At 36.9% G+C, this 25,809-nt stretch overlaps 1 protein-coding gene across 2 annotated transcripts in view; it reads right to left on the reverse strand.

Annotated features, from left to right (window-relative positions):
• ADGRB3 (adhesion G protein-coupled receptor B3) overlaps positions 1 to 25,809 on the reverse strand; it is a 798,133-nt gene that overhangs the window by 304,697 nt on the left and 467,627 nt on the right. For both annotated transcript variants that reach the window (XM_027093283.1, XM_027093293.1), the window contains one exon: positions 23,690 to 23,730. In XM_027093283.1, coding sequence (XP_026949084.1) covers positions 23,690 to 23,730 — 41 coding nt within the window. The remainder of the gene's footprint in view (positions 1 to 23,689; positions 23,731 to 25,809) is intronic.

The following is a 25,809-nucleotide window of genomic DNA, read 5'->3' on the forward strand; positions in this document are numbered from 1 at the left end:
AGTGTATGTACCTAACAGTATAACATATTTTTCCCTAATGACACAGGTATGTTGCTCATCTAAAGAGCAAGGATGGTGATAACAAGCTCTCTGGAGTGACGGGATGAGGCTAGAGAGTTCGTTTTATATTTTCTAGGAATCATACCATGAGGTCAATGAAATGATGACTTCCAATATGAGTAATAAAAAGAGGATGCTGTTCTGGGTATGAAGGAATAAAGATAGCAAAAGCAAAGTAGATGAATCACTTAAATTCAATTACATAACTTTGAGATAAAACAAGCCAGTGTCAGTCTCAGTCAAGATGTGATTATTCCTACTTCCAACTCCAATAAATCAATCTGAAATGTAGAGAAATGGAAAGTCTAGTCTGTAAAAGTTTTTGGTTTCAACTATAAGGTAGGCAAATAAGTTATAAGTGGATTGATAAAACTGTTTATCAATAGTTAAGAAGTTACAATGAAAATTCTTGCAATTAAAACTCTCGAGGCAGGTGGGAGGGGCCCTCCTAGACTCCAGACTGGAGGAGCAGGAGAGGAGAGGAGGGCGTTTGCCCCACCCACTCGAGCCTAGGAAGCCTGCTGGGCTCCCAGGTGAGGTCTCTGCCCTCTGAGACCAGGGGTGGGGGCCACTCCTGGGCCCCTTCTGCTCCTTGAGCCTAAGCCCCAGCACCCACAGTCCCCAGGGCCTTTTCCAGCCCTGTGGGTCCTGAGCATTGGCCCCACCCACCACCCAAACCTTGCCCTTGCTTAGACCCCACTCTCACAGCCAAGGCTTTTCCCCGCCTCCTTTTTTTTTTTTTTTTTGTCTTCTTCCCTTTTTACTGCTGTTGTACTGACATAACTTATGGTTGTTGATTCATCTATATTTTTATTTTTACATTCTTTCTAACAAAACTGTTAGTTAAATTTTATTTTTTACTTTGTTATTGTTCTCTTTTTTTTTTTTTGCCACCCCACGTGGCTTGTGGGATCTCAAATTGCAAGCACAGGATCGGACAAAAGCTCCTGCAGTGGAAGCTCCAAGTCCAAACCACTGGACTAACAGAGAACCTCAGACCCCAGGAAATATTCATTGGAGTGAGATCTCACAGAGGTCCGCATCCCAGAACCAAGACCCAGCTCTACCCAATAGCTTACAAACTCCAGTGTTGGAAGCCTCAGGCCAAACAACCAGTAAAACAGGAACACAATTCCACGCATAAGGAAAAAAAATAGACAGAAAAAAATATGTCACAGATGAAGGAGCAAGGTAACACCTCTAAGACCAAATAAATTAAGAGGAAATAGGCAATCTATCTGAAAAAGAATTCAGAGTAATGATAGTAAAGATGATCCAGAATCTCGGAAATAGAATGGAAGCACAGATTGAGAAAATACAAGAATTGTTTAACAAAGATCTAGAAGAACTAAAGAACAAACAAACAGAGATGAACAACATAATAACTGAAATGCAAAAATACACTAGAAGGAATCAATAACAGAATAACAGAGGCAGAAGAATGAATAAGTGAGGTGGAAGACAAAATGATGGAAATAACTGCTGGGGAGCAGAATAAAGGATAAACAATGAAAAGAATTGAAGACAAACTCAGAGACATCTGGGACAACACTAAATGCAACAACATTCTAATGATAGGGGTCCCAGAAGAAGAAGAGAAAAAGAAAGGGTCTGGGAAAATATTTGAAGAGATTATAGTGGAAAACTTCCCTAACATGGGAAAGGAAATAGTCACCCAAGTCCAGGACGCACAGAGAGTCCCAAACAGGATAAACCCTAGGAAAAACACACAAAGACACATATTAATCAAACTAATAAAAATTAAAATCAAAGAAAAAATATTAAAAGTAGCAAGGGAAAAACAAAAAATAACATACAAAGGAATCCCCATAAGGTTATCAGCTGATTTTTCAGTGGAAACTCTGCAGGCCAGAAGGGAGTGGCAGGATATACTTAAAGTGATGAAAGAGAAAAACCTACAATCAAGATTATTCTATCTAGCAAGGATCTCATTCAGATTCAATGGAGAAGTCAAAAGCTTTTCGGACAAACAAAAGCTAAGAGAATTCAGCACCACCAAACCAGCTTTACAATAAATACTAAAGAAATTTCTCTAAGTGGGAAACACAAGAAGAGAAAAAGACCCACAAAAACAAACCCCAAACAATTAAGAAAATGGTAATGTGAACATACATATTGAGAATAACCTTGAATGTAAATGGATTTGCCCCAACCAAAAGACACAAACTGGCTGAATGGATACAAAAACAAGGCCCATATATATGCTGTCTTAGAGAGACCCATTTCAGACCTAGGGACACATACAGACTGAAAGTGAAGGGATGTAAAAGGATATTCCATGGAAATGGAAATCAAAAGAAATCTGGAGTATCAGATAAAATAGACTTTAAAATAAACTGTTACAAGAGATAAGGAGGAACATTACATAACGATCAAAGTATCAATCCAAGAAGAAGATATAACAATTATAAATGTTTATGCACCCAACATAGGAACACCTCAATACATAAGGCAAATGCTAACAACCGTGAAAGGAGAAATTGACAGTAACACAATAATAGTAGGGGACTTTAACACCCCACCTACAGCAATGGACAGTTCATCTAAACAGAAAATAAATAAGGAAACACAAGCTTTAAATGACACAATAGACCTAATTGATATTTACAGAACATTCTACCCAAAAGTGGCAGAATACACTTTCTTCTCAAGTGTACATGGAACATTCTCCAGGGTAGATCACATCTTGGGTCACAAATCAAGCCATGGAAAATTTAAGAAAATTGAAATCATACCAAGCCTCTTTTCTGACCACAATGCTATGAGATTGGATATCAATTACAGGAAAGAAACTGTAAAAAACACAAATATATGGAGGCTAAACAATGTGCTACTAAATAACCAAGAGATCACTGAAGAAATCAAAGAAGAAATTTTAAAATATGTAGAAAAAAGTGACAAGAGAAACACGATGACCCAAAACCTATGGGACCCAGCCAAAACAGTTCTAAGAGGGAAGTTTATAGCAATTAAATCTCACCTCAGGAAACAAGAAAGATCTCAAACAAACAATCTAACCCTACACTTAAAACAACTAGAGAAAGAAGAACAAAGAAAACCCAAAGTCAGTAGCATGAAAGAAATCATAAAGATCAGAGCAGAAATAAGTGAAATAGAAATGAAGAAAACAATAGAAAAATTCAATAAAATTAAAAGCTGATTCTTTGAGAAGATAAAAAAAATTTGATAAACCCTTAGCCAGACTCAACAAGAAAAAAAAGGGAAAGGACGCAAATCAATAAAATTAGAAATGAAAAAGGAGAAATCACAACTGACACTGCAGAAATACAAAGGATTATATGAGACTACTACAAACAACTATATGCCAATAAAATGGACAACCACAAAGAAATGGACAAATTCTTAGAAAAGTACAATTTTCCAAGACTGAACCAGGAAGAATTAGGAAATATAAACAGACATATCACAAGTAATGAAATTGAAACCATAATTAAAAATCTTCCAGCAAACAAAATAGAGGACCAGATGACTTCACAGGTGAATTCTATCAAACATTTAGAGAAGAGCTAACCAATCCATATCAAACTCTTCCAAAAAATTGCAGAGGTAGAAACACTCCGAAATTCTTTCTATGAAGCCACACTCACCCTGATACCAAAACTAGAAAAAGATATCACACAAAAAATAAAATTTTAGATCATAATCACTGGTGAACATAGATGCAAAAATCCTGAACAAAATACTAGCAGACAGAATCTAACAGCACATTAAAAGGATCATACACCATGATCAAGTGGAATTTATCCCAGGGATGCAAGGATTCTTCAATATACACAAATCAATCAATGTGATAAGCCACATTAAGAAATTAAAGAATAAAAACCAGATGATAATCTCAATAGATGCAGAAAAAGCTTTTGACAAAATTCCATATTGATTTATGATAAAAACTCTCCAGAAAATGGGCATAGAGGGAACTTACCTCAACATAATAAAGGCCATATATAACAAACCCACAGCAAGCTCAAGTTTTTCATACTCCATGGTGAAAAACTGAAAGCATTCACTACAATCAGGAACAAGACAAGGATGTCCACTCTCACCACTATTATTCAACATAGTTTTGGAAGCCCTAGCCACAGCAATCAGAGAAGAAAAAGAATAAAAGGAATACAAATTGGAAAAGAAGAATTAAAACTGTCACTGTTTGCCAATGACATGATATTATACATAGAAAATCCTAAAGATGCCACCAGATAACTACTAGAACTAATCAATGAATTTGGTAATGTTGCAGGATACAAAATTAATGGACAGAAATGTGTGGCATTCCTATACATCAACAATGAAAAATCAGAAAGAGAAATTAAGGCAACCCTCCCATTTACCATTGCAACAAAAAGAATAAAATATGTAGGAATAAACCTGTCTAAGGAGGCAAAAGACTTGTACTCAGCAAACTATAAAACACTGATGAAAGACATCAAAGATCACATAAACAGGTGGAGAAATATACCACATTCTTGGATTGAAAGAATCAATGTTGTGGAAATGCCTATACTACCCAAAGCAATCTACAGATTCAATGCAATCCCTATCAAACTACCAATGGCATTCTTCACAGAATTAGAAGAAAAAATCTTACAATTCGTATGGAAATACAAAAGACCCTGAATAGGCAAAACAATCTTCAGAAAGAAAAACAGAGTTGGAGAAATAAGGCTCCCTGATTTCAAACTATGCCACAAAGCTACAGTAATCAAAACAGTATGGTACTGGCACAAAAACCAAAATATACATCAATAGTACAGGATAGAATGCCCAGAGATAAACCCATGCACATATGGGCACCTAATTTACAACAAAGGAGTCAAGAACATACAATGGAGAAAAGCCAGCCTCTTCAATCAGTGGTGCTGGGAAAACTGGACAGCTACATGTAAAAGAATGAAATTAGAACACTACCTAACACAAAACACAAAAATAAACTCCAAGTGGATTGGAGACTTAAATATAAGACCAGACATTATAAAACTTTTAGAGGAAAACAGGAGAAACACTCTTTGACATAACCACAGCAAGATCTTTTTTGACCCACATCCTAGAGTAACAGAAATGAAAATGAAATAAACAAATGGGACTTAATTAAACTTAAAAGCTTTCGCACAGCAAAGGAAACCAAAAACAAGACAAGAAGACAACCCTCAGAATGGGAGAAAATATTTGCAAAAGAAACAGCAGACAAAGGATTAATCTCCAAAATATACAAACAGCTCACGGAGCTCAAAATCAAAACAATCCAATTAAAAAATGGAGAAGACCTAAATAAATATTTCACCAATGAAGACATACAGATGGCCAAGAGGTACATGAAAAGATGCTCAACATCACTAATTATTAGAGAAATGCAAATCAAAACTACAATGAGTTATCACCTCACACTGGTCAGAATGGCCATTATCAAAAAAGCTAGAAACAATCAATGCTGGAAAGGGTGTGGTGAAAAGGAAACCCTCCTACACTGTTCATGGGAATGTAAATTGATACAACGACTATGGAAAACAGCATGGAGGTTCCTTAAAAAACTAAAAATAGAACTACCATATGACCCAGCAATCCCACTACTGGGCTTATACCCTGAGAAAACCATAATTCAAAAAGAGACATGCAGGGCTTCCCTGGTGGCACAGTGGTTGAGAGTCCGCCTGCCGATGCAGGGGACACAGGTTCGTGCCCCGGTCTGGGAAGATCTCATATGCCACAGAGCGTCTGGGTCTGTGAACCATGGCCACTGAGCCTGCACGTTCGGCAGCCTGTGCTCCACAACAGGAGAGGCCACAGCAGTGAGAGGCCTGCGTACCACAAAAAAAAAAAAAAGAGAGACATGCACCACAATGTTCATTGCAACACTATTTACAATAGCCAGGACGTGGAACCAATCTAAATGTCCATCGACAGATGAATGGATAAAGAAGATGTGGCATATATATACAATGGAATATTACTCAGCCATAAAAAGAAACGAAATTGAGTTATTTGTACTGAGGTGGATGGATTTAGAGTCTGTCATACAGAGTGAAGTAAGTCAGAAAGAGAAAAACAAATACCTCATGCTAACACATATATATGGAATCTAAAAAAGAAAAAAAGGGTACTGATGAACCTAGTTGCAGGGCAGGAATAAAGAGGTAGACATAGAGAATGGACTTGATGGCATGGGGTGGGAGGGCAAAGCTGGGGAGAAGTGAGAGTAGCATCAACATACATACACTACTGAATGCAAAATAGTTGACTGGCAGGAAGCAGCAGCATAGCATAGGGAGATTGGCTCATGCCTTGTGATGACCAAGAGGGGTGGGATAGGGAGGATGGGAGGGAGGCTCAAGAGGGAGAGGATATGGGGACATGTGTATGCATATGGCTGATTTGCTTTGTTGTGCAAGAGAAATTAACACGGTACTGTGAAGCAATTATACTCCAATAAAGATCTATTTAAAAGAAAAATCTCTCAACAGAGTGACTGAGATGGCAGAGTAGGAAAACTTGGAACCCACCTCCCCCCACAAACACATCAAAAATACATCTACATATGGAACAATTCTCACTGAATCTAGCAGAAAGGCTCCTGCATAACCAAGCCTGCAAGAAATATTCCCATGTAGTCAGGTAGGATGGGAAGCAAATAGATCAGTTGGGGACCTGTGTTCCTGGGAGGGAAATCAGAGGAAAATGGAGGTTACACAGATGGAGATCCTCCCTTGGGAGTGAGCAATTTGAGCCACATATTGAGTGCCCCAGGCATGGGGTCCAACTCTGAAAAGATGAGTCCCCTAGACTGGTTGGAGGGCAGGTGGGACTAACAGGAGGTCTGTGGGGAGCCTGGACTCTGCACGTGAGGGATGTGGAAATGTTTGCTTACTCCCAAAACAGGGAAGAGAGGGTGGATTGAAATGGTGTGGATATCTGGCCGGTTTCCCATGACCACCCTGACATGTGACCCAGACGGAGCTGAGCAACCACTCTGGACCCCGTTGCTTCCTGATGCAGCTGCACAGTGGAGAAGGACTACTCTGGCTAAGGAAAGAACTCAGCAAAAGTCACAGAGTTGACTGAGACCTGAAGAAGCATCTCAGCAGGGTGGGGGTAGCCATTACTGGTGCTCACACAGGCCACATATCAGAAGCAGTCTGGGGCACTGACTGTGGCCAGGGCCACCACAGCCTATGTCCAGATCCACACCAAGCAACCACACCAGCCCCTCTTGCTGCTGGACCTCTGGGGTGAGAGTTCCAGTGCTGGGAGAGGGGAGAGGATACATCTAGAGGGAACAAAGCCAGCTCAGACCTGACCCTCCAGGCTTTTGCTCCAGTAACTTGGGGCTCAACCCTGCCCCTGATAGGTTGGTGATTGTCACTGAGCACAGGAGAAGCCCTGCTTCACACTTTGCTCTGGCTCTCTTCCCTCAATATCCAGGCCCATCTCCTACCAAGGTAATAGCTGCCAGCACACACCAAGGAAAAATGTGACTTTTGTTCACATCAAATTCAACTCCCCCACCAAAACCACTGGGCACGTGCAGACTATATAGGAAAGCTCCTATATAAGAACACCAATTTACCACTGCATTAGCTAACACTTTCACCTAAATTCATAGGAACAGAGAAAGTTAAGCAAAATGAAAAGGCAGAGGAACTACTTTCAACTGGAAGATAAGGAGAAAACCTCTGAAAAAATAATAAAACAGAAATTTAAAATTGACCAGATAAAGAGTACAATTCATTAGGAATGCTAACTGAATTAGGGAAAATAATAGATAAACACAGTGAGAATTTTAACAAGGAACTAGAAAATATGAAAAATAACTTATCAGAACTGAAGAATACAATAACTAAAATTAAAAACACACTAGAAGGACTTACCAAACTAAGTTATATAGAAGCACACTTCAGTGAACTGGAAGATAGAATAATGGAAATCACCCAAACAGAACAGCAAAAAGAAAAATATTTTTAAATGAGAACAGTTTAAGGGACCTCTGAGACAACGTTAAGCATACCAACATTTGCATTACAGGGGTCCCAGAAGGAGAAGAAAGAGAAGGGGATCAGGGGGACCTTCAAGATGGCAAGGAGTAAGACCTGGAGATCACCTTCCTCCCCACAAATACATCCAAAATACAACCACATGTGGAACAACTCCTACAGAACACCTACTGAATGCTGGCAGAAGACCTCAGACTTCCCAAAAGGCAAGAAACTCCCCACGTACCTGGGTAGAGCAAAAGAAAAAAGAAAAAAACAGAGACCAAAGAATAGGGATGGGACTTGCATTTCTGGGAGGGAGCTATGAAGGAGGAAAAGTTTCCACACACTAGGAAGCCCCTTCACTGGCAGAGATGGGGCTGGAGGGGGGTGGGGGGAAAGCTTTGGAGCCACAGAGGAAAGCGCAGCAACAGGGGTGAGGAGGGCAAAGTAGAGAGATTCCTGCACAGAGGATGGGTGCTGACCAGCACTCACCAGCCTGAGAGGCTTGTCTGCTCACCCGCCGGGGCGGGCGGGGCTGGAAGCTGAGGCTCGGGCCTCGGAGGTCGGATCCCAGGGAGAGGACTGGGGCTGGCAGCGTGAACAGAGCCTGAAGGGGGCTAGTGCAACACAGCCAGCCGGGAGGGAGTCCAGGAAAATGTCTGGACATGCCTAAGAGGCAAGAGACCATTGTTCTGGGGTGCGCGAGGATAGGAGATTCAGAACACTGCCTAAATAAGCTTCACAGATGGGCACAAGCCACGGCTATCAGCACGGACCCCAGAGACAGGAATGAAATGCTAATGCTACAGCCACCAAGAAGCCTGTGTGCAAGCACAGGTCACTATCCACACCTCCCCTCCCGGGAGCCTGTGCAGGTCACAACTGTCAGGGTCCTGTGATCCAGGGACAACTTCTCCGGGAGAACACACGGCACACCTCAGGTTGTTGTAATGTCATGCCGGCCTCTGCTGCCTCAGGCTTGCCCCCCTTTCCAATTTGATTACCATACCCCTTCCTCTTGCCAGCCAGAGTGAGCCAGAGCCTGCTAATCAGCTGCTCCTTTAACCCCCTCCTGTTGGGGCAAAGAACAGATGCTAGAGGGTGACCTACATGCAGAGGCTGGGCCAAAATCAAAGCTGAACCCCAGGAGCTGTGCAAGCAAAGCAAGCAAAGAAGAGAAAGGGAAATTTCTCCGTACAGACTCAGGAGCAGCAGATTAATTCCCCACAAACAACTTGATGTACCCTGCATCTGTGGAATACCTGAATAGACAACAAATCATCCCAAAATTGAGGCGGTAGACTTTGGGAGCAACTGTAGTTGTGGGGTTTGCTGTGTGCGACTGAATTGTTTCTGATTTTTCTGTTTATATTAGTATAGTTTTTAGCACTTGTTATCATTGGTGGATGTGTTTATTGGTATGTTTGCTCTCTTTAAATTATTATTTATTTATTTAATTTTAATAATTTATTTTAATAATTTTTAATATTTTATTATTTATTATTATTTTTTTCTTCCTTTTTTTCCCTCCCTTTTCTTCTGAGACATGTGGCTGACAGGGTCTTTGTGCTCCAGCCTGGTGTCTGGTCTGAGCCTCTGAGGTGGGAGAGCTAAGTTCAGGATATTGGACCATCAGAGATCTACTGGCCCCATGTAATACCAATCATCAAGAGCTCTCCCAGAGGCCTCCATCTCAATGCTAAGGCCCAGCCCCACCTAATGGCCAGCAAGCTACAATGCTGGATGCCCCATGCCAAACAGCTAGCAAGACACAACCCCACCCATTAGCAGAGAGCCTGCCTAAAGTGATAAGTTCACAGACACCCCAAAACACACCACAAGACACAGTCTTGCCAACCAGAAAGACAAGATTCAGTCTCACTGACCAGAACACAGGCACCAGTCCCCTCCACCGGGAAGCCTACACAAGCCACTGAACCAATGTCATCCACTGGGGACAGACACCGAAAACAACGGGAACTATGAACCTACAGCCTGTGCAAAGACCCAAAATACAGTAAGTTAAACAAAATGAGAAGACAGAGAAATATGCAGGAGATGAAGGAGCAAGGTAAAAACTCACCAGACCAAAGAAATGAAAAGGAAATAGGCAGTCTACTTGAAAAAGAATTCAGAGAAATTAGAGTAATGATGATCCAAAATCTTGGAAATAGAATGGAGAAAATATAAGAAATGTTTTACAAGGAGCTACAAGAAATAAAGAGCAAACAAACAATGATGAGAAACAAAACAAATGAAATTAAAAATTCTCTAGAAGGAATCAATAGCAGAATAACTGGGGCAGAAGAACAGGTAAGTGACCTGGAAGATAAAATAGTGGAAAGAACAACTGCAGAGCAGAATAAAGAAAAAGGAATGAAAATTGAGGACAGTCTTAGAGACCTTTGGGACAACATTAAACACACCAACATTCAAATTATAGGGGTGTCAGAAGAAGAAGAGAAAAAGAAAGGGTCTGAGAAAATATTTGAAGAGATTATAGTTAAAAACTTCCCTAACATGGAAAAAGAAATAGTCAATCAAGTTCAAGAAGCACAGAGAGTCCCATATAGGATAAATCCAAGGAGAAACACACCAAGACACATATTAATCAAACTATCAAAAATTAAATACAAAGAAAAAATATTAAAAGCAACAAGGGAAAAGCAACAAATAAGATACAAGGGAAGCCCCATAAGGTTAACAGCTGAACTTTCAGCAGAAACTCTGCAGGCCAGAAGGGAGTGGCAGGACACATTTAAACTGATGAAAGGGAGGAAACTACGACCAAGATTAATCTACCCAGCAAGGATCTCATTCAGATTTGATGGAGAAATTTAAAACTTTACAGACAAGCAAAACTTAAGAAATTTAGCACCACCAAACCAGCTTTACAACAAATGCTCAAGGAACTTCTCTAGGCAGGGAACACAAGAGAAGGAGAAGACCTACAAAAACAAACACAAAACAATTAAGAAAATGGTAATAGAAACACTACATATCGATAATTACCTTAAATGTAAATGGACTAAATGCTCCAACCAAAAGACACAGACTGGCTGAATAGATACAAAAACAAGACCCATATATACGCTGTCTACAAGAGACCCACTTCAGACCTGGGGACACATACAGACTGAAAGTGAGGGGATGAAAAAAGATATTCCATGCAAATGGAAATCAAAAGAAAGCTGGAGTAGCAATTCTCATATGAGACAAAATAGACTTTAAAATAAAGACTGTTATAAGAGACAAAGAAAGGCACTGCATAATGATCAAGGGCTCAAACCAAGAAGATACAAAAATTGTAAATACTTATGGACCCAACGTAGGAGCAACTCAATAGATAAGGCAAATTCTAACAACCATAAAATGGGAAATCGACAGTAACACAATAATAGTAGGGGACTTTAACACCCCATTTTCACCAATGGACAGATCATCCAAAATAAAAATAAAGAAAACACAAGCTTTAAATGACACATTAGACAAGATGGACTTAATTGATATTTATAGGACATTCCATCCAAAATCAATAGAACACATTTTCTTCTCCAGTGCCCATGGAACAGTCTCCAGGATAGATCATATCTTGGGTCACAAATCAAGACTTGGTAAATTTAAGAAAATTGAAATTGTATCAAGTATCTTTTTAAACCACAACACTATGGGACTATATATCAATTACAGGGAAAAAAAACTGTAAAAAATACAAACACATGGAGGCTAAATATTATGTTACTAAATAACAAAGAGATCACTGTTGAAATAAAAAAGGAAATCAAAAAATACCTAGAGGCAAATGACAATGAAAACATGATGATCCAAAAGCTATCAGATGCAGCAAACTCAGTTCTTAGAGGGAAGTTTATAGCAGTACAATCCTCTCTCAAGAAAGAAGAAAAATCTGAAATAAACAACCTAAACTTACACGTAAAGCAATCAGAGAAAGAAGAACAAAAAATCCCAAAGTTAGCAGGAGGAAAGAAATCATAAAGATAAGATCAGAAATAAATGAAAAAGAAATGAAGGAAACGATAGCAAAGATCAATAAAACTGAAAGCTGGTTCTTTGAGAAGATAAACAAAATTCATAAGCCATTAGCCAGACTCATCAAGAAAAAATGGGAAAAGACTCAAATCAACAGAATTAGAAATGAAAAAAGGGAAGTAAGAACTGACACTGCTGAAATACAAAGAATCATGAGAGATTACTATAAGCAACTCTATGCCAATAAAATGGACAACAACAAAGAAATGGACAAATTCTATGTAAAGCCCAACCTACCAAGACTAAACCATGAAGAAATGGAAAATATAAAGTGACCAAGCACAAGCACTGAAATTGAAACTGTGATTAAAAATCTTCCAAAAAACAAAAGCCCAGGACCAGATGGCTTCACAGGTGAATTCTATCAAACATTTAGAGAAGACCTAACACCTATCCTTCTCAAATTCTTCCAAAATATAGCAGAGGGAGGAACATTCCCAAACTCATTGTATGAGGCCACCATCACCCTGATACCAAAACCAGACAAAGATGTCACAGAAAAAGAAAACTACAGGCCATTATCACTGATAAATATAGATGCAAAAATCCTCAACAAAATACTACCACACAGAATCCAACAGCACATTAAAAGGATCATATACCATGATCAAGTGGGGTTTATCCCAGGAATGTAAGGATTCTTCAATATACACAATTCAATCAATGTGATACACCATATTAACAAACTGAAGGATAAAAACCATATGATAATCCCAATAGATGCAGAAAGAGCTTTCAACAAAATTCAACACCCATTTATGTTAAAAACTGCCCAGAATGTAGGCACAGAAGGAAGCTACCTCAACATAATAAAGGCCATATATGACAAACCCACAGAAAACATCACTCTCAATGGTGAAAAACTGAAACCATTTCCACTAAGATCAGGAACAAGATAAGGTTGCCCACTCTCACCACTAGTATTCAACATAGTTTTCAAAGTTTTAGCCACAGCAATCAAAGAAGAAAAAGAAACAAAAGGAATCCAAATCAGAAAAGAAGTAAAACTGTCACTGTTTGCAGATGACATGATCCTATACATAGAGAATCCTAAAGACACTACCAGAAAACAACTAGAGCTAATCAATGAATTTGGAAAGGCAGTAGGATACAAAATTAATGCACAGAAATCTCTTGCACACCTATACACTAATGATGAAAAATCTGTAAAAGAAATTAAGGAAACACTCCCATTTACTGTTGCAACAAAAAGAATAAAATACCTAGGAATAAACCTACCAAAGGAGACAAAAGATCTGTATGCAGAAAACTATAAGACACTGATGAAAGAAATTAAAGATGATACAAACAGATGGAGAGATATACCATGTCCCTGGATTGGAAAAATCAACATTGTGAAAATGACTACACTACCCAAAGCAATCTACAGATTCAATGCAATCCCTATCAAACTACCAATGGCATTTTTCACAGAACTAGAACAAAATATTTCACAATTTGTATGGAAACACAAAGGACTCTGAATAGCCAATGTAATCTTGAGAAAGAAAAACTGAGCTGGAGGAATCAGGCTCCCTGACTTCAGACTATACTACAAAACTACAGTAATCAAGACAGTATGGTACTGGCACAAAAACAGAAATATAGATCAATAGTACAGGATAGAATGCCCAGAGATATACCCATGTACATATGGGCACATAATTTACAACAAAGCAGGCAAGAACATATAATCGAGAAAAGACAGACTCTTCAATAAGTGGTGCTGGGCAAACTGGACAGCTGCATGTAAAAGAATGAAATTAGAACATTCTCTACCACCATACACAAAAATATACTCAAAATGGATTAAAGACCTAAATCTAAGGCCAGACACTGTAAAACTCTCAGAGGAAAACATAGGCAGAACACACTATGACATAAATTGCAGCAAGATCCTTTTTGACCCATCTCCTAGAGAACAGGAAATAAAAAGAAAAATAAACAAATGGGACCTAATGAAACTTAAAAGCTTTTGCACCACACAGGAAACCATAAACAAGAATAAAAGACAACCCTCAAAATGGGAGAAAATATTTGTAAATTAAGCAACTGACAAAGGATTAATCTCCCAAATATACAAGCAACACATGCAGCTCAATATCAAAAAAACCCAAAGAACCCAATCCAAAAATGGGCAGAAGACCTAAACAGACTTTCTGCAAAGAAGATATACAGATTGCCAACAAACGTGTGAAAGGATGCTCAACATCACTAATCATTAGAGAAATGCAAATCAAAACTACAATGAGGTATCACTTCACACCAGTCAGAATGGCCATCAAAAAAACATCTACAAACCATAAATGCTAGAGATGGTGTGGAGAAAATGGAACCTTCTTGCACTGTTGGTGGGAATGCATATTGATACAGCCACTATGGAGAACAGTATGGAGGTTCCTTAAAAAACTAAAAATAGAACTACCATATGACCCAGCAATCCCACTACTGGGTATATACCATGAGAAAACCATAATTCAAAAAGAGACATGTACCACAATGCTCATTGCAGCAGTATTTTCAATAGCCAGGACATGGCATGGAAGCAGCCTAAGTGTCCATCAACAGATAAATGGATAAAGAAGATGTGGCACATATATATAATGGACTATTACTCAGCCATTTCAAAAAAGAAATGAAATTGAACTAGTTGTAGTGAGGTGGATGGCCCTAGAGTCTGTTACACAGAGTGAAGTAAGTCAGAAAGAGAAAAACAAATACCATACGCTCACACATATATATGGAATCTAAAAGAAAAAAATAAAAGGTTCTGTAGAACCTAGGGCCAGGACAGGAATAAAGACACATATGTAGAGAATGGGCTTGATACATGGAGAGTGGGAAGCACAAGCTGGGATGAAGTGAGAGAGTAGCATTGACATATATACACTACGAAATGTAAAATAGATAGCTAGTGGGAAGAAGCTTCATAGCACAGGGAGATCAGTTCAGTGCTTTGTGACCACCTAGTGGGGTGAGGTAGGGAGATTAGGAGGGAGATGCAAGAGGGAGGAGATGTGGGGATATATGTATACATATAGCTGATTCACTTTGTTATAAAGCAGAAACTAACACAACATTGTAAAGCAATTATACTGCAATAAAGAGGTTAAAAAATTCTAGAAAAAGAAACTTCCTGTTTGAAACAAGTAAATACAGTCATAAGACATTATATATGAACCTCATGGTAACCACAAATCAAAAACCTACAATAGATACACAAAAACCATAGAGGAAAGAACACAAGCATACCATTAAAGAAAATCATTAACCCACAAAGGAGGAATCTAAAAAGAAGAGAAGACCTACAAAAGCAACCAGAAAACAAGTTGTAAAATTGTAATAAGTACATATTTATCAATAATTATTTAAATTTCAACAGACTAATTGCTCTAATCAAAAGGCATTGGGTGGCTGATTTGAGAAAAAAAAAAGACCATCTATATGCTGCTTACAAGAGACTCACATCAGAGGTCAAGAAATATACAAAATGAAAGTGAGAAGATGCAAACAGAAATGTCGAAAGAAGGGTAGCAGTACTCATATCAGGCAAAATAGACTTTATAAGAAACTTTCACAACAGACGAAGAAAGACATTATATGACGATAAAGGGATCAACAAAAGAAGAGGATATTACATTCATTACCATATATGTATGCAATATAGGAACACCTAAATATAAAAAGCAAATGTTAACAGACATACAGGGAGAAATTTATAATAGTACAATTACAGTTGGGGACTTTAACACCCCACTGACATCACTGGATGGTCATCCAAACAGAAAATCAAGAAGGCAACAGTGGTCTTAAATGACACAATAGACCAGTCGGACTTAATACATATGTACAGGACTTTACATCCAAAACCAGCAGAATACATATTCTTCTCAAGTGCATATGGAACATTCTCCAGGATAGATCACATGCTAGGCCACAAAACAAGTCTCAACAAACTTGAGTGGATAAAAATTATGATATATAAAGTGTTTTTTTTTTCCCAAACAAAATGGTATGAAACTAGAAATCAACTACAGAAAGAAGAATCGGAAAATGACACATAGAGACCAAACAACATGGTACTAAAAAAAACAATGGTTTGATGAAGAAATCAAAGGGGAAATCAGAAAATATGCCAAGACAAATGAAAATGGAAACACAACTTTTCAAAATTTATGGCATGTATCAAAAGCAGTACTAAGAGGGAAGTTTACAGTGATACAGGTCTTCCTAAAGATATAAAAAATCCTCAAATAAACAACCTAACCTGCTACCTAAACGAATTAGAGAAAGAAGAATAAACAAAGCCCAAAGTCAGCAGAAGGAAGAAAATAATAAAGATCACAGAGGAAATAAATAAAACACAGACCACAAAAAGAAAAATATAAACTCAATGAAACCAACAGCTGGTGTTTTGAAAGGACAAAAAAAAATGATAAACCTTTAGCTGTCTCACCACGAAATAGTGAGGACTCAAATAGACAAAATATGAAGTGAAAGAGGAGAAATAACAACTAACACCAGAGAGATTCAAAAAATCATGAGAACAGTATGAACAGTTATATGCCAACAAATTGGAAAACATAGAAAAAATGGGCAAATTTCTGGTGACCAACACCTGCCAAGAATGAAACAAGGATAAACAGACAATTTGAACAGAACAATTACCAGTAGTGAAATTGAATTTGCAATTAAAAACTTCAAGCAAACACAAGTCCAGAAGTGGACAGCTTCATAGGTGAATTCTACTAAACATATAAAGAAGAACTAATAACTATCCTTCTCATACTATTCCAAAAATTAGAGAACACAACACTCTCAAATTCTTTCTATGAGGCCACGATTACCCTGATACCAAAACCAGACTAAGATACTACAAAAACAGACATTTACAGGCCAATATATTTGATGAATATAGATGCAAAAATTCTCAACAAAATATTAGTAAACAAAATTCAACAATATATAAAAAGGATCATACACCATGATCAAGTTGGATTTATTCCAGGGATACAAGGCTGCTTCAGCATTCACAAATCAATCAGTGTGATTCACCAAAACAACAAAAAGAAGGATAAAAATCACATGATCATCTCAATAGATGCAGAAAAAGCATTTGACAAAATTCAACATCCATTCATGATAAAAACTCACCAAAGTGGATATAGAGGGAACATATCTCAATATAATAAAGGCAATTTATGGCAAACCCACAGCTAACATCATGCTCACTGGTGAAAAACTGAAAGCCTTTCCCCTAAAATTAGGAAAAAGACAAGGATGTCTACTTTCACCACTTCTATTTAACATAGTACTGGAAGTCCTGATCACAGTATGAGACAAGAAAAAGAAATAAAGACATCTACATTGTAAGAGAAGAAGTACAACTCTCACTGTTTGCTGAAGATATGGTAATATACATAGAAAACCCTAAAGTCTCCACCAAAAATCAATTAGAACTAATAAATGAATTCAGTAAAGTTGCAGCATACAAGATTAATATACAGAAATCTGTTGCTTTTCTATACACTAATAGTGAACTATTAAAAAGAGAAAGCAATAAAACAATCCTACTTAAATTTGCATCAAAAAGAATAAAATACCTAGAAATAACTTAACCAAGGAGGTGAAACACCTATACTCTGAAAACTATAATACATTGAAGAAGGAAACTGAAGATGATACAAAGAAATGGAAATATACCTCATGCTCTTGGATTGGAAGTATTAATATTGTTAAAATGGTCATACTACCCAAAGAAATCTACAGATCTAATGCAATCCCTATGAAAATGACATTTTTCACAGAACTAGAACAAGTAATCCTAAAAGTCATATTGAACCACAAAAGACCCTGAATTGACAAAGCAATCTGGAGAAAAAAGAACCAAGCTGGAGGTATCTTGGTCCCTGACTTCAGACTATACTACAAAGCTACAGTATTCAAAACAGCATGATACTGATACAAAAACAGACACATAGATCAATGGAACAGAATAGAGAGCCCAGAAATAAACCCATGAACCTCTGGGAGAAAAGACAGTCTCTTTAATAAGTGTTGCTTTGAAAATTGGACAGCTAAGTGTAAAAATATGAAACCAGAACACTTTATCAGACCACATACAAAAATAAACTCAAAATGGGTTAAGGATCTAAATGTAAGGCCTGAAGCAATAGAACTCCTAGAAAAGAACACAGGCATAACACTCTGAGATAAATTGTAGCAATATGTTTTTGGATCTGTCTTTTAAGGCAAAAGAAACAAAATAAAATATAAATAAATGTGATCTACTTAAATGTAAACGTTTTTACACATCAATGGAAACCACTAACAAAACAAAAAGACAACCTATGGAATGGGAGAAAATATTTGCTAATAATATGACTGAGAAGGTGTTACTTTCTAAAATATATAAATAGCTCATACAACTCTATATTAAAAATCCAAACAACGCAATTAAAAAATGGGCAGAAGACCTGAAGAGACAGTTTTCCAAAGAAGACATACAGATGGCCAACTGGCATATGAAAAAATGCTCAGCATCGGTTATCATCAGTGAAATGAAAATCAAAACCACAATAAGATATCACCTCACACCTCTCAAAATGGCTATCATCAAAAAGTCTACAAATATCAAATATTGGTGAGGACGTAGAGAAAATGGAACCCTAGTACACTGTTGCTCAGAATGTAAGTTGGTGCAGACACTATGAAAAATAATATGGAAGTTCTTCCAAAATCTAAAAATAGAACTACCACATGATCCAACAATTCCACTCCTGGGTATATATCTGAAGAAAACCAAAAACACTAATTTGAAAAGATATATGCACTCCAATGTTCATAGCAGCCCTATTTATAATAGCCAAGATATGGAAGCAACCTAAGTGTCCATTAACAGATGAATGGATAAAGAAGAAGTGATATATATATATATTTATATATACTACTCAGTGATATATATATAATATATATACTACTCAGCCATAAAAAAGAATGAAATTCTGCCATTTGCAAAAATGTGGATGGACCCAGAAGATATTATGCTTAGTGAAATTAGAGAAAGACAAAATCTCTGTGTTTTCTTTTATATGTGGAATATAAAAAATAAATAAAATGAATACATATAACAAAACAGAAACAGATTCACGGATATAGAGAACAAACTAGTGGTTACCAGTGAGGAGAGGGACGGGGATGGATCACAATTTTGAGGTATGGGATTAAGAGATACAAACTATTGTGTATAAAATGAATAAGCAACAAGGATATATTGTACAGCACATAGGAATATAGCCATTATTTTGTAATAACTTTTAATGGAGCACAATCTATTAAAATGTTGAATCACTATGTTGTACTTTGGAAACTAATATAATATTGTAATCAACTATACTGCATTAAAAAAAGGAAGAAAAAACCTCCGAAACATTTTCTGAGAATAAACATGATATTTCACAGACCTGTTAGAATCAGATGGTGCTACTGAAACCCATGGAGAAACACTGCAGGTTCACATAAAGGAAGGATTATGGGTTTTCCAGTGAAAACCCATGTATGTAGTCAACACACATGATCCAATAACCAAAATCCAAATTTGGAGTAGCCCAAAGAATGTGCAAATTATCAATCACACAAGTGTAATAAAAAAACAACGAAAAAACCCACTTTTTGTAACTAAAATAAGCCTTTTTCTGAAGTGACGAAAGTACTTTCAGTTTACTTCATGGGTCACCCATGATGAAGCATTTTCTACATCCTGTTAATCAGTTACTCAAAGCAGAATAAAAATGTCTTTTATAATTGTCTAAAACTGTTGAGCCTAAGCAGAGTAAAATAAAAAGGCTTTGTTTGGGATTATCAAGGTAGTAGATTATCACTAGAGTTAAAGTTAATTGTTTATGATGGACCTTAGTACTGTAACACGCCAAAGCATTCTCCCTTCAATCTTCCAATCTAATGATTGCTAGAAGTATATGTCACTAATAAAATGAAACAGAAATGACAATAATTCTTAAGTAAAAAAGATACCTGAGAAATATTCAAACATTTATTCTTATACAAAACTAACCAATAAGTATTTGTTGAATGCATACTATGTGCAGGTGTATCAGGCATTAGTGCAGTTAGTGAATAAGAAAGGTAAAGTCTCTCTCTTGTGGTATTTACTCTCTAGTGGGGATGACAGAGAGTAAGCAAGAAAAATAAATAAAAAGTAACAATGCATGCTGTGAAGAATGTAAAATAATGTTATATAAAGAGAACAACAGGGTAACAAGTTGGATTGTGAAAGACCACCTCAAGGAGGGATGTACAAGGAGGTACGCAGAAGAACAGTTTGTACAATAAAGTAAATTGAAAACCACTTCAATGCCACCAATATTGGGAATACTAGATAAATTATGATATATCTATACAATGCAGCAGGTACAAGGGATAAAACATATGTAGTGAAATTTTAAAACTTCCACAATAATCGTTGAATTAAAAATTTAAGATAACAAGTGTTATATACAGTATGACAATATTTATGTTAAAATAGTGTTAATTTCTATGGCTACACATGTGTGTCAATGCATAAGTAGATGCCTGAAATTATACATAAAAAAATATAAGTAGGAGTGACCTTGGAGAGGTGGTGGATGTGGAGACCCAAGTTATTAATGATTAATGGGGTCTTGTGCCTTAGCTGTTATGTTTTATAGTTTTACAAGTAAAAGATACTCATGCATTATTTTTGTAATTAAAATTTAACTTTAAATATTTAAAAGTAAGGCAACTTGATATTGCCAGAGGGGAGGGGAGATGGGTGTGGGTGAAATGGGTAAAGGGGGAGGGTCAAACCCTCCAGTTACAAAATGAATCGAACCTGGTAATGTAATGTACAGTACACAGGGGATGACTATAGTTAATAATATCAGATTGCAAAGTTGAAAATTGCTGTGAGTAAATCTTAAAAGTTCTTAAAGAAAAAGAATTTGTAACTATGTATGGTGACAGATGGTAACTAGACTTACTGTGGTGATCATTTAGCAGTGTATACAAATAGTGAACCATATTTCACACCTGAAACTAATATAATATTATATGTCAAATATACCTCAATAAAAAATTAAGGCAATTTGATTATGTAAACCAAAATTAAAAGACAACTTCTAATTTCAATTTTGTTACTGCAATCTTGAAAACACCATTTAGATCAACGCTTTTCTGTGTAAAAAGGAATAGCCGTATCTCTTCATTAACTATTTTTAGAGGTCTTATTCTCAAAGTTAACATCATTGCATCGATAAAACTATTGTGTATGTGAACATGAGAGAGTGGCATGGACATATATACACTACCAAATGTAAAATAGATAGCTAGTGGGAAGCAGCCGCATAGCACAAGGAGATCAGCTCGGTGCTTTGTGACCATCTAGAGGGGTGGGATAGGGAGGGTGGGAGGGAGGGAGACGCAAGAGGAAAGAGATATGGGAACATATGTATATGTATAACTGAATCACTTTGTTATAAAGCAGAAACTAACACACCATTGTAATGCAATTATACTCCAATAAAGATGTTAAAAAAAAAAACAAAAACAGAACAGATGTGAAGAAAGAAAATAAAGTTGTCTTAAACTTCATTGTTTAAAACTCACCCAGAAAAGGAATTTAATGATGAAAGAGTCCGGTAAAACGTGTGATGGGATGGAAGTTCTGTCATAGTGGAAAGCTTTTTGATCACTTTCCAGATACATCAAGGAAACATGAACTGCACTGATCTCTGGAGATAATCTGATCTGAAAGGCAGCTAAGCACACCTCCAATTGCTGAATTGTTTTCTTCAAGGACAACTAAAAAGCTGAAGTTTGTAAAGCTAAGACATGTTCTTTGTGATGGATAAGAGTCAGCAGATGTTAGAGAAAACAGAGCATGATTGATTCCTAAACTTAACACTGACCTCAAGACCCAACAGTTTTATAAATTAAACTTAAAACCTTAGAAAAACTGTGAAAGCAAACCCAGAGAGGCACAGAATAAGGGAATATTGTTTCTTCTGTAATATCCCTGTAAGTCCCAAAGGTCTTTTGGAATAACCAGCACGTTCCCCTTTTTGGATCACATAGAAATACATTCTACCCACTAAAAAGGTAATAAAACTAAATAAAAGTTGGTTATTATTCATGGAGATATGCAAGTATCTGTAATCAGGTGCTTAAGATGGCATGATTTTCTTGAGTAGAAAACGTTCAGTTAGATTTTTGTAGCCTTTTATTTTTCCCTTGTCTGTACAACATACTAAACAGTGCCTTAGAATATACTACCAGCATCTTCTCTGGCTATTGGTAAAGAGGAAATCTTGCAAAAATTCTATGACCATGGATTTCTCTATGTGGTTTTAAAAAGAAAAAAAAAAATGACATCAGTGAGAAACATCCAGCTCATGTTATCACCAGGACAAGTTGGGATTCTCCATATGCACTACGGTTCCTAGGAGAAGAGGATCCCTAGAATATCAGAATCTATAGCAAAAAATCATGCTTAATATCATTGATTTTTCACCTACATAAATACTAGTTTAAATTACATCAGTATCCTTAAGAATTAGCACATTTCCAGTAGGTTTGCTCTTTACTTAGAAAGTCTAAGAATGTCCCTCTTCTAGACTCTCCATAACTACTGATGAGAAACAAGTAACATCATAAAACCTTAGATGTAGATCCGATTTAGGGTGAAGAACATGGGGGGAAATCATAGAATACATAGAACCCAACAATGTGGTGTGTTAACTGACAGCGTATACATGGTGGTATTAGCTTTTGAGATTGATTGACATTTATCCCCCCTCCATGCAAAACAAAACAAGCCAAGATTGTATAACCTGGCTACTCCACTGAAATAAACCCACAGAAGTACTTAAAGTATGGGAGTCTAATTAATCCTTAATCATGGATTTTTCTGCTCTTTGAGACCTTAGAATCTCATAGCATTACCAATGAGATTAAGATGATTTTGACCAGGTATATTGCAATTACTTGTTACAAACAAAGTAATACATGGAAGAATTATTCATCCTTACTATATGAATAAGAAAATTAAATGTCACTCAATGTTTTTATAACAAAACAATTTGGAAGGACCATATAAATATCGCATTACTCTGATAATAGATTCAAGGTCATACCTTGAATAGATTCAAGGTAATGTATTGGCTAAATGACCATATAGATTGCTATTTTATTCTGTGATTCTTAGCTGAATTACTAGGGCAAAATGTTGAAATAGCATCTGAGCTCCTATAATTTTAAAATATTAGAGCTTTTAAAAATCCTCATGGAATTCACATCGCAATGTGACTTACACATCAGGTAATGCAATCCTACCTTGGGATGTAACCTGATGGCATCATCACACACAAACACATTCATCATGCTGTCCTACAGGTTCAAAAAGAAGACTGCTTTCTCTCCTAGTGTAACTCACATCCCACTGACTTATCATATTCCTGTTGACTAGAAAGCAGCTGAAATAACTTAATGTGCTTTGAATGTTTAGTCCAAAGTCATGTAAGAAAACATCTGTCACTTACGTTTTTGAGTCCCATAACACACAATAAGGATTCAAAGTACCCTAAAAATAAGCAGAGAAAGAATAAATGTATCTTGAGTACATACATAAAAAACTGAAGGATTATGTGAAATGCAGAAAGAATGGCACATCTCTTATCCTGCAGTAAGATTCTTTAAGGATTCCACCTCTATTTTTTTGCTTTAAAAATTTGCATGTCCTTTCTCATAGGTTTAATGGCCCATTTTATGAAATTTTATTCATGAAAACTTTACATTTATTCCAAACATCATAACCCATAGTTGTTTTTTTTCTAAATCATAAGTGAAGGCCTCATAAATGACAAGGTACATACTTTGATGATTTCTATTTCATTTTTTTCCCCTAAAATAGTAATTGCTGGATTATTTCTTTTAAGAAGCCAAAGTATTTTCAATATCTAATATTTACAATATTTATAATAATTCAATCACAGTGAAACTTTCCGCATTAGGCACACCTGCCACTTCCTCTTCAGCCTCCAGTGGTGCAGCTTCCAAAAGGCAAGACATGGCTGCATTAATTGTCCATTTCCAGAGAGTCTGTAGACTTGCAATATTTTCTTAATCAACAGATCATATTCCTATAAAATCACATCTAATAAAACTATGGGAAAAACATGCTAAATGTTTATTCATTGTAATCATTATGTAATGAGTAACCACAATGATCTTCAGCACGACACAATGAGTTTTCCACATTGGACTATCCACCAAGTACCTTCTGTTTTGAAGAGACTAATTGTTGGAATGTTTTTCTTTCTGTCTTTCTGTCACATTTATTGGGCCCTATTTTTCCCGTTGAAACTAACCTAGTAATTCTTCTTCTCTGATGTTGTGAGCTATCCACAGATCCTCTTCTCTTTTCTATTAAACACACTCTGTAGCTTTCAAGTTCTCTCATCCTCCACGACATTCATCTCCTGGAGCACACACTTTAAAGTGTGTCTAGGGAACCCATCCACCTGTATCCTACCTGCACAGGACAAAGCGGTACTATTGCCTCTGAAATGTAGGTGCCATATGCCTAATAATGCATTCCAACGGTGTATGGGATATTTTGGTAATCTTCCCCTGAGCTTGACAGGTATTATTACCCACTGAAGTCTCTCAGGAGCTTTTTGAATTCTGATTTTGACATCACACATATTCACTCTTTAACTTTGTGTCACTGCATGATTAAGAAACAAACATGGTATCTATGGGCTCATCCAACAAGTCAGTGATAAAAGTGATGAATAGGCCAAGGCAGGTGAAATTTATAGTCCTGAAACAGCCTACTGGCTGCTTCCCGCAGCGGGTCATGCTCCCTCAGAGAACCTGCCCTCGGTCTTGTTTCCAAGTAGATAATCACTGGCGTGTATCTGGCAAAGCAACATCTTTAAAAGTCTAGGCAAGTTCTTTGTGAAACACTGCCTTTCTAAGTGCTGTTCACTGAGTCCATTCTAGAATTCCACTAGGAAAAAGAAACTTAGCTCATTATTCTAAAACTGGTGAAATTTACCCCAACTTTCATTATTCATTTTAATTGGGACATTGACTAACTCCTATATTTTAGCACCATTACCATTCTCCAAAATCCCTCAAAGACCACATCTCTAATGCATCCTTCTTATCAGATGCTCATACCTATAAACTATGCTCTTAGAACATAAAAAAATATTCCCTTCCCTGAAATGGGTTATAGCCTTACAGAGATTGAAGAGGAACACACATGGAATGTTCATGGAATAACAAAAAAAGAGACATGCTCATATAAATGTCACTAGTTGATAATTTACTTTTTAAAGGACAAATTATGGACAGAGCATCATGGCCTGTGTCAGAGAGAGTTCCATGGAATAAATGGGCCCTTTTCTAGTTCTCACAGGAGCCATAGATATGGATGTTCAAGACATGGGGCGGGTGATAGTGTTTCAAATTGGTTTCTTTCTCTGTCCTATGAGACCCGGTCTGGTTTTACCTGAAATCCTCATACAGCTTGTGACTTTCTAAGAAATCCTCAGCAGAGCTACAATGTCGTATAATAAAGTTATGCTATATTTATCTAGGGTTCTGTTCAAAAGAGCTCAGAGCACTTTCTAGAAAGAAAATTAACCCTGGA

Source organism: Aethalodelphis obliquidens, unplaced genomic scaffold (assembly GCF_003676395.1).
Source record: "Aethalodelphis obliquidens isolate GAN/ISIS:26980383/991018 unplaced genomic scaffold, ASM367639v1 scaffold3, whole genome shotgun sequence".
NCBI classification, from domain to species: domain Eukaryota; kingdom Metazoa; phylum Chordata; class Mammalia; order Artiodactyla; family Delphinidae; genus Aethalodelphis; species Aethalodelphis obliquidens.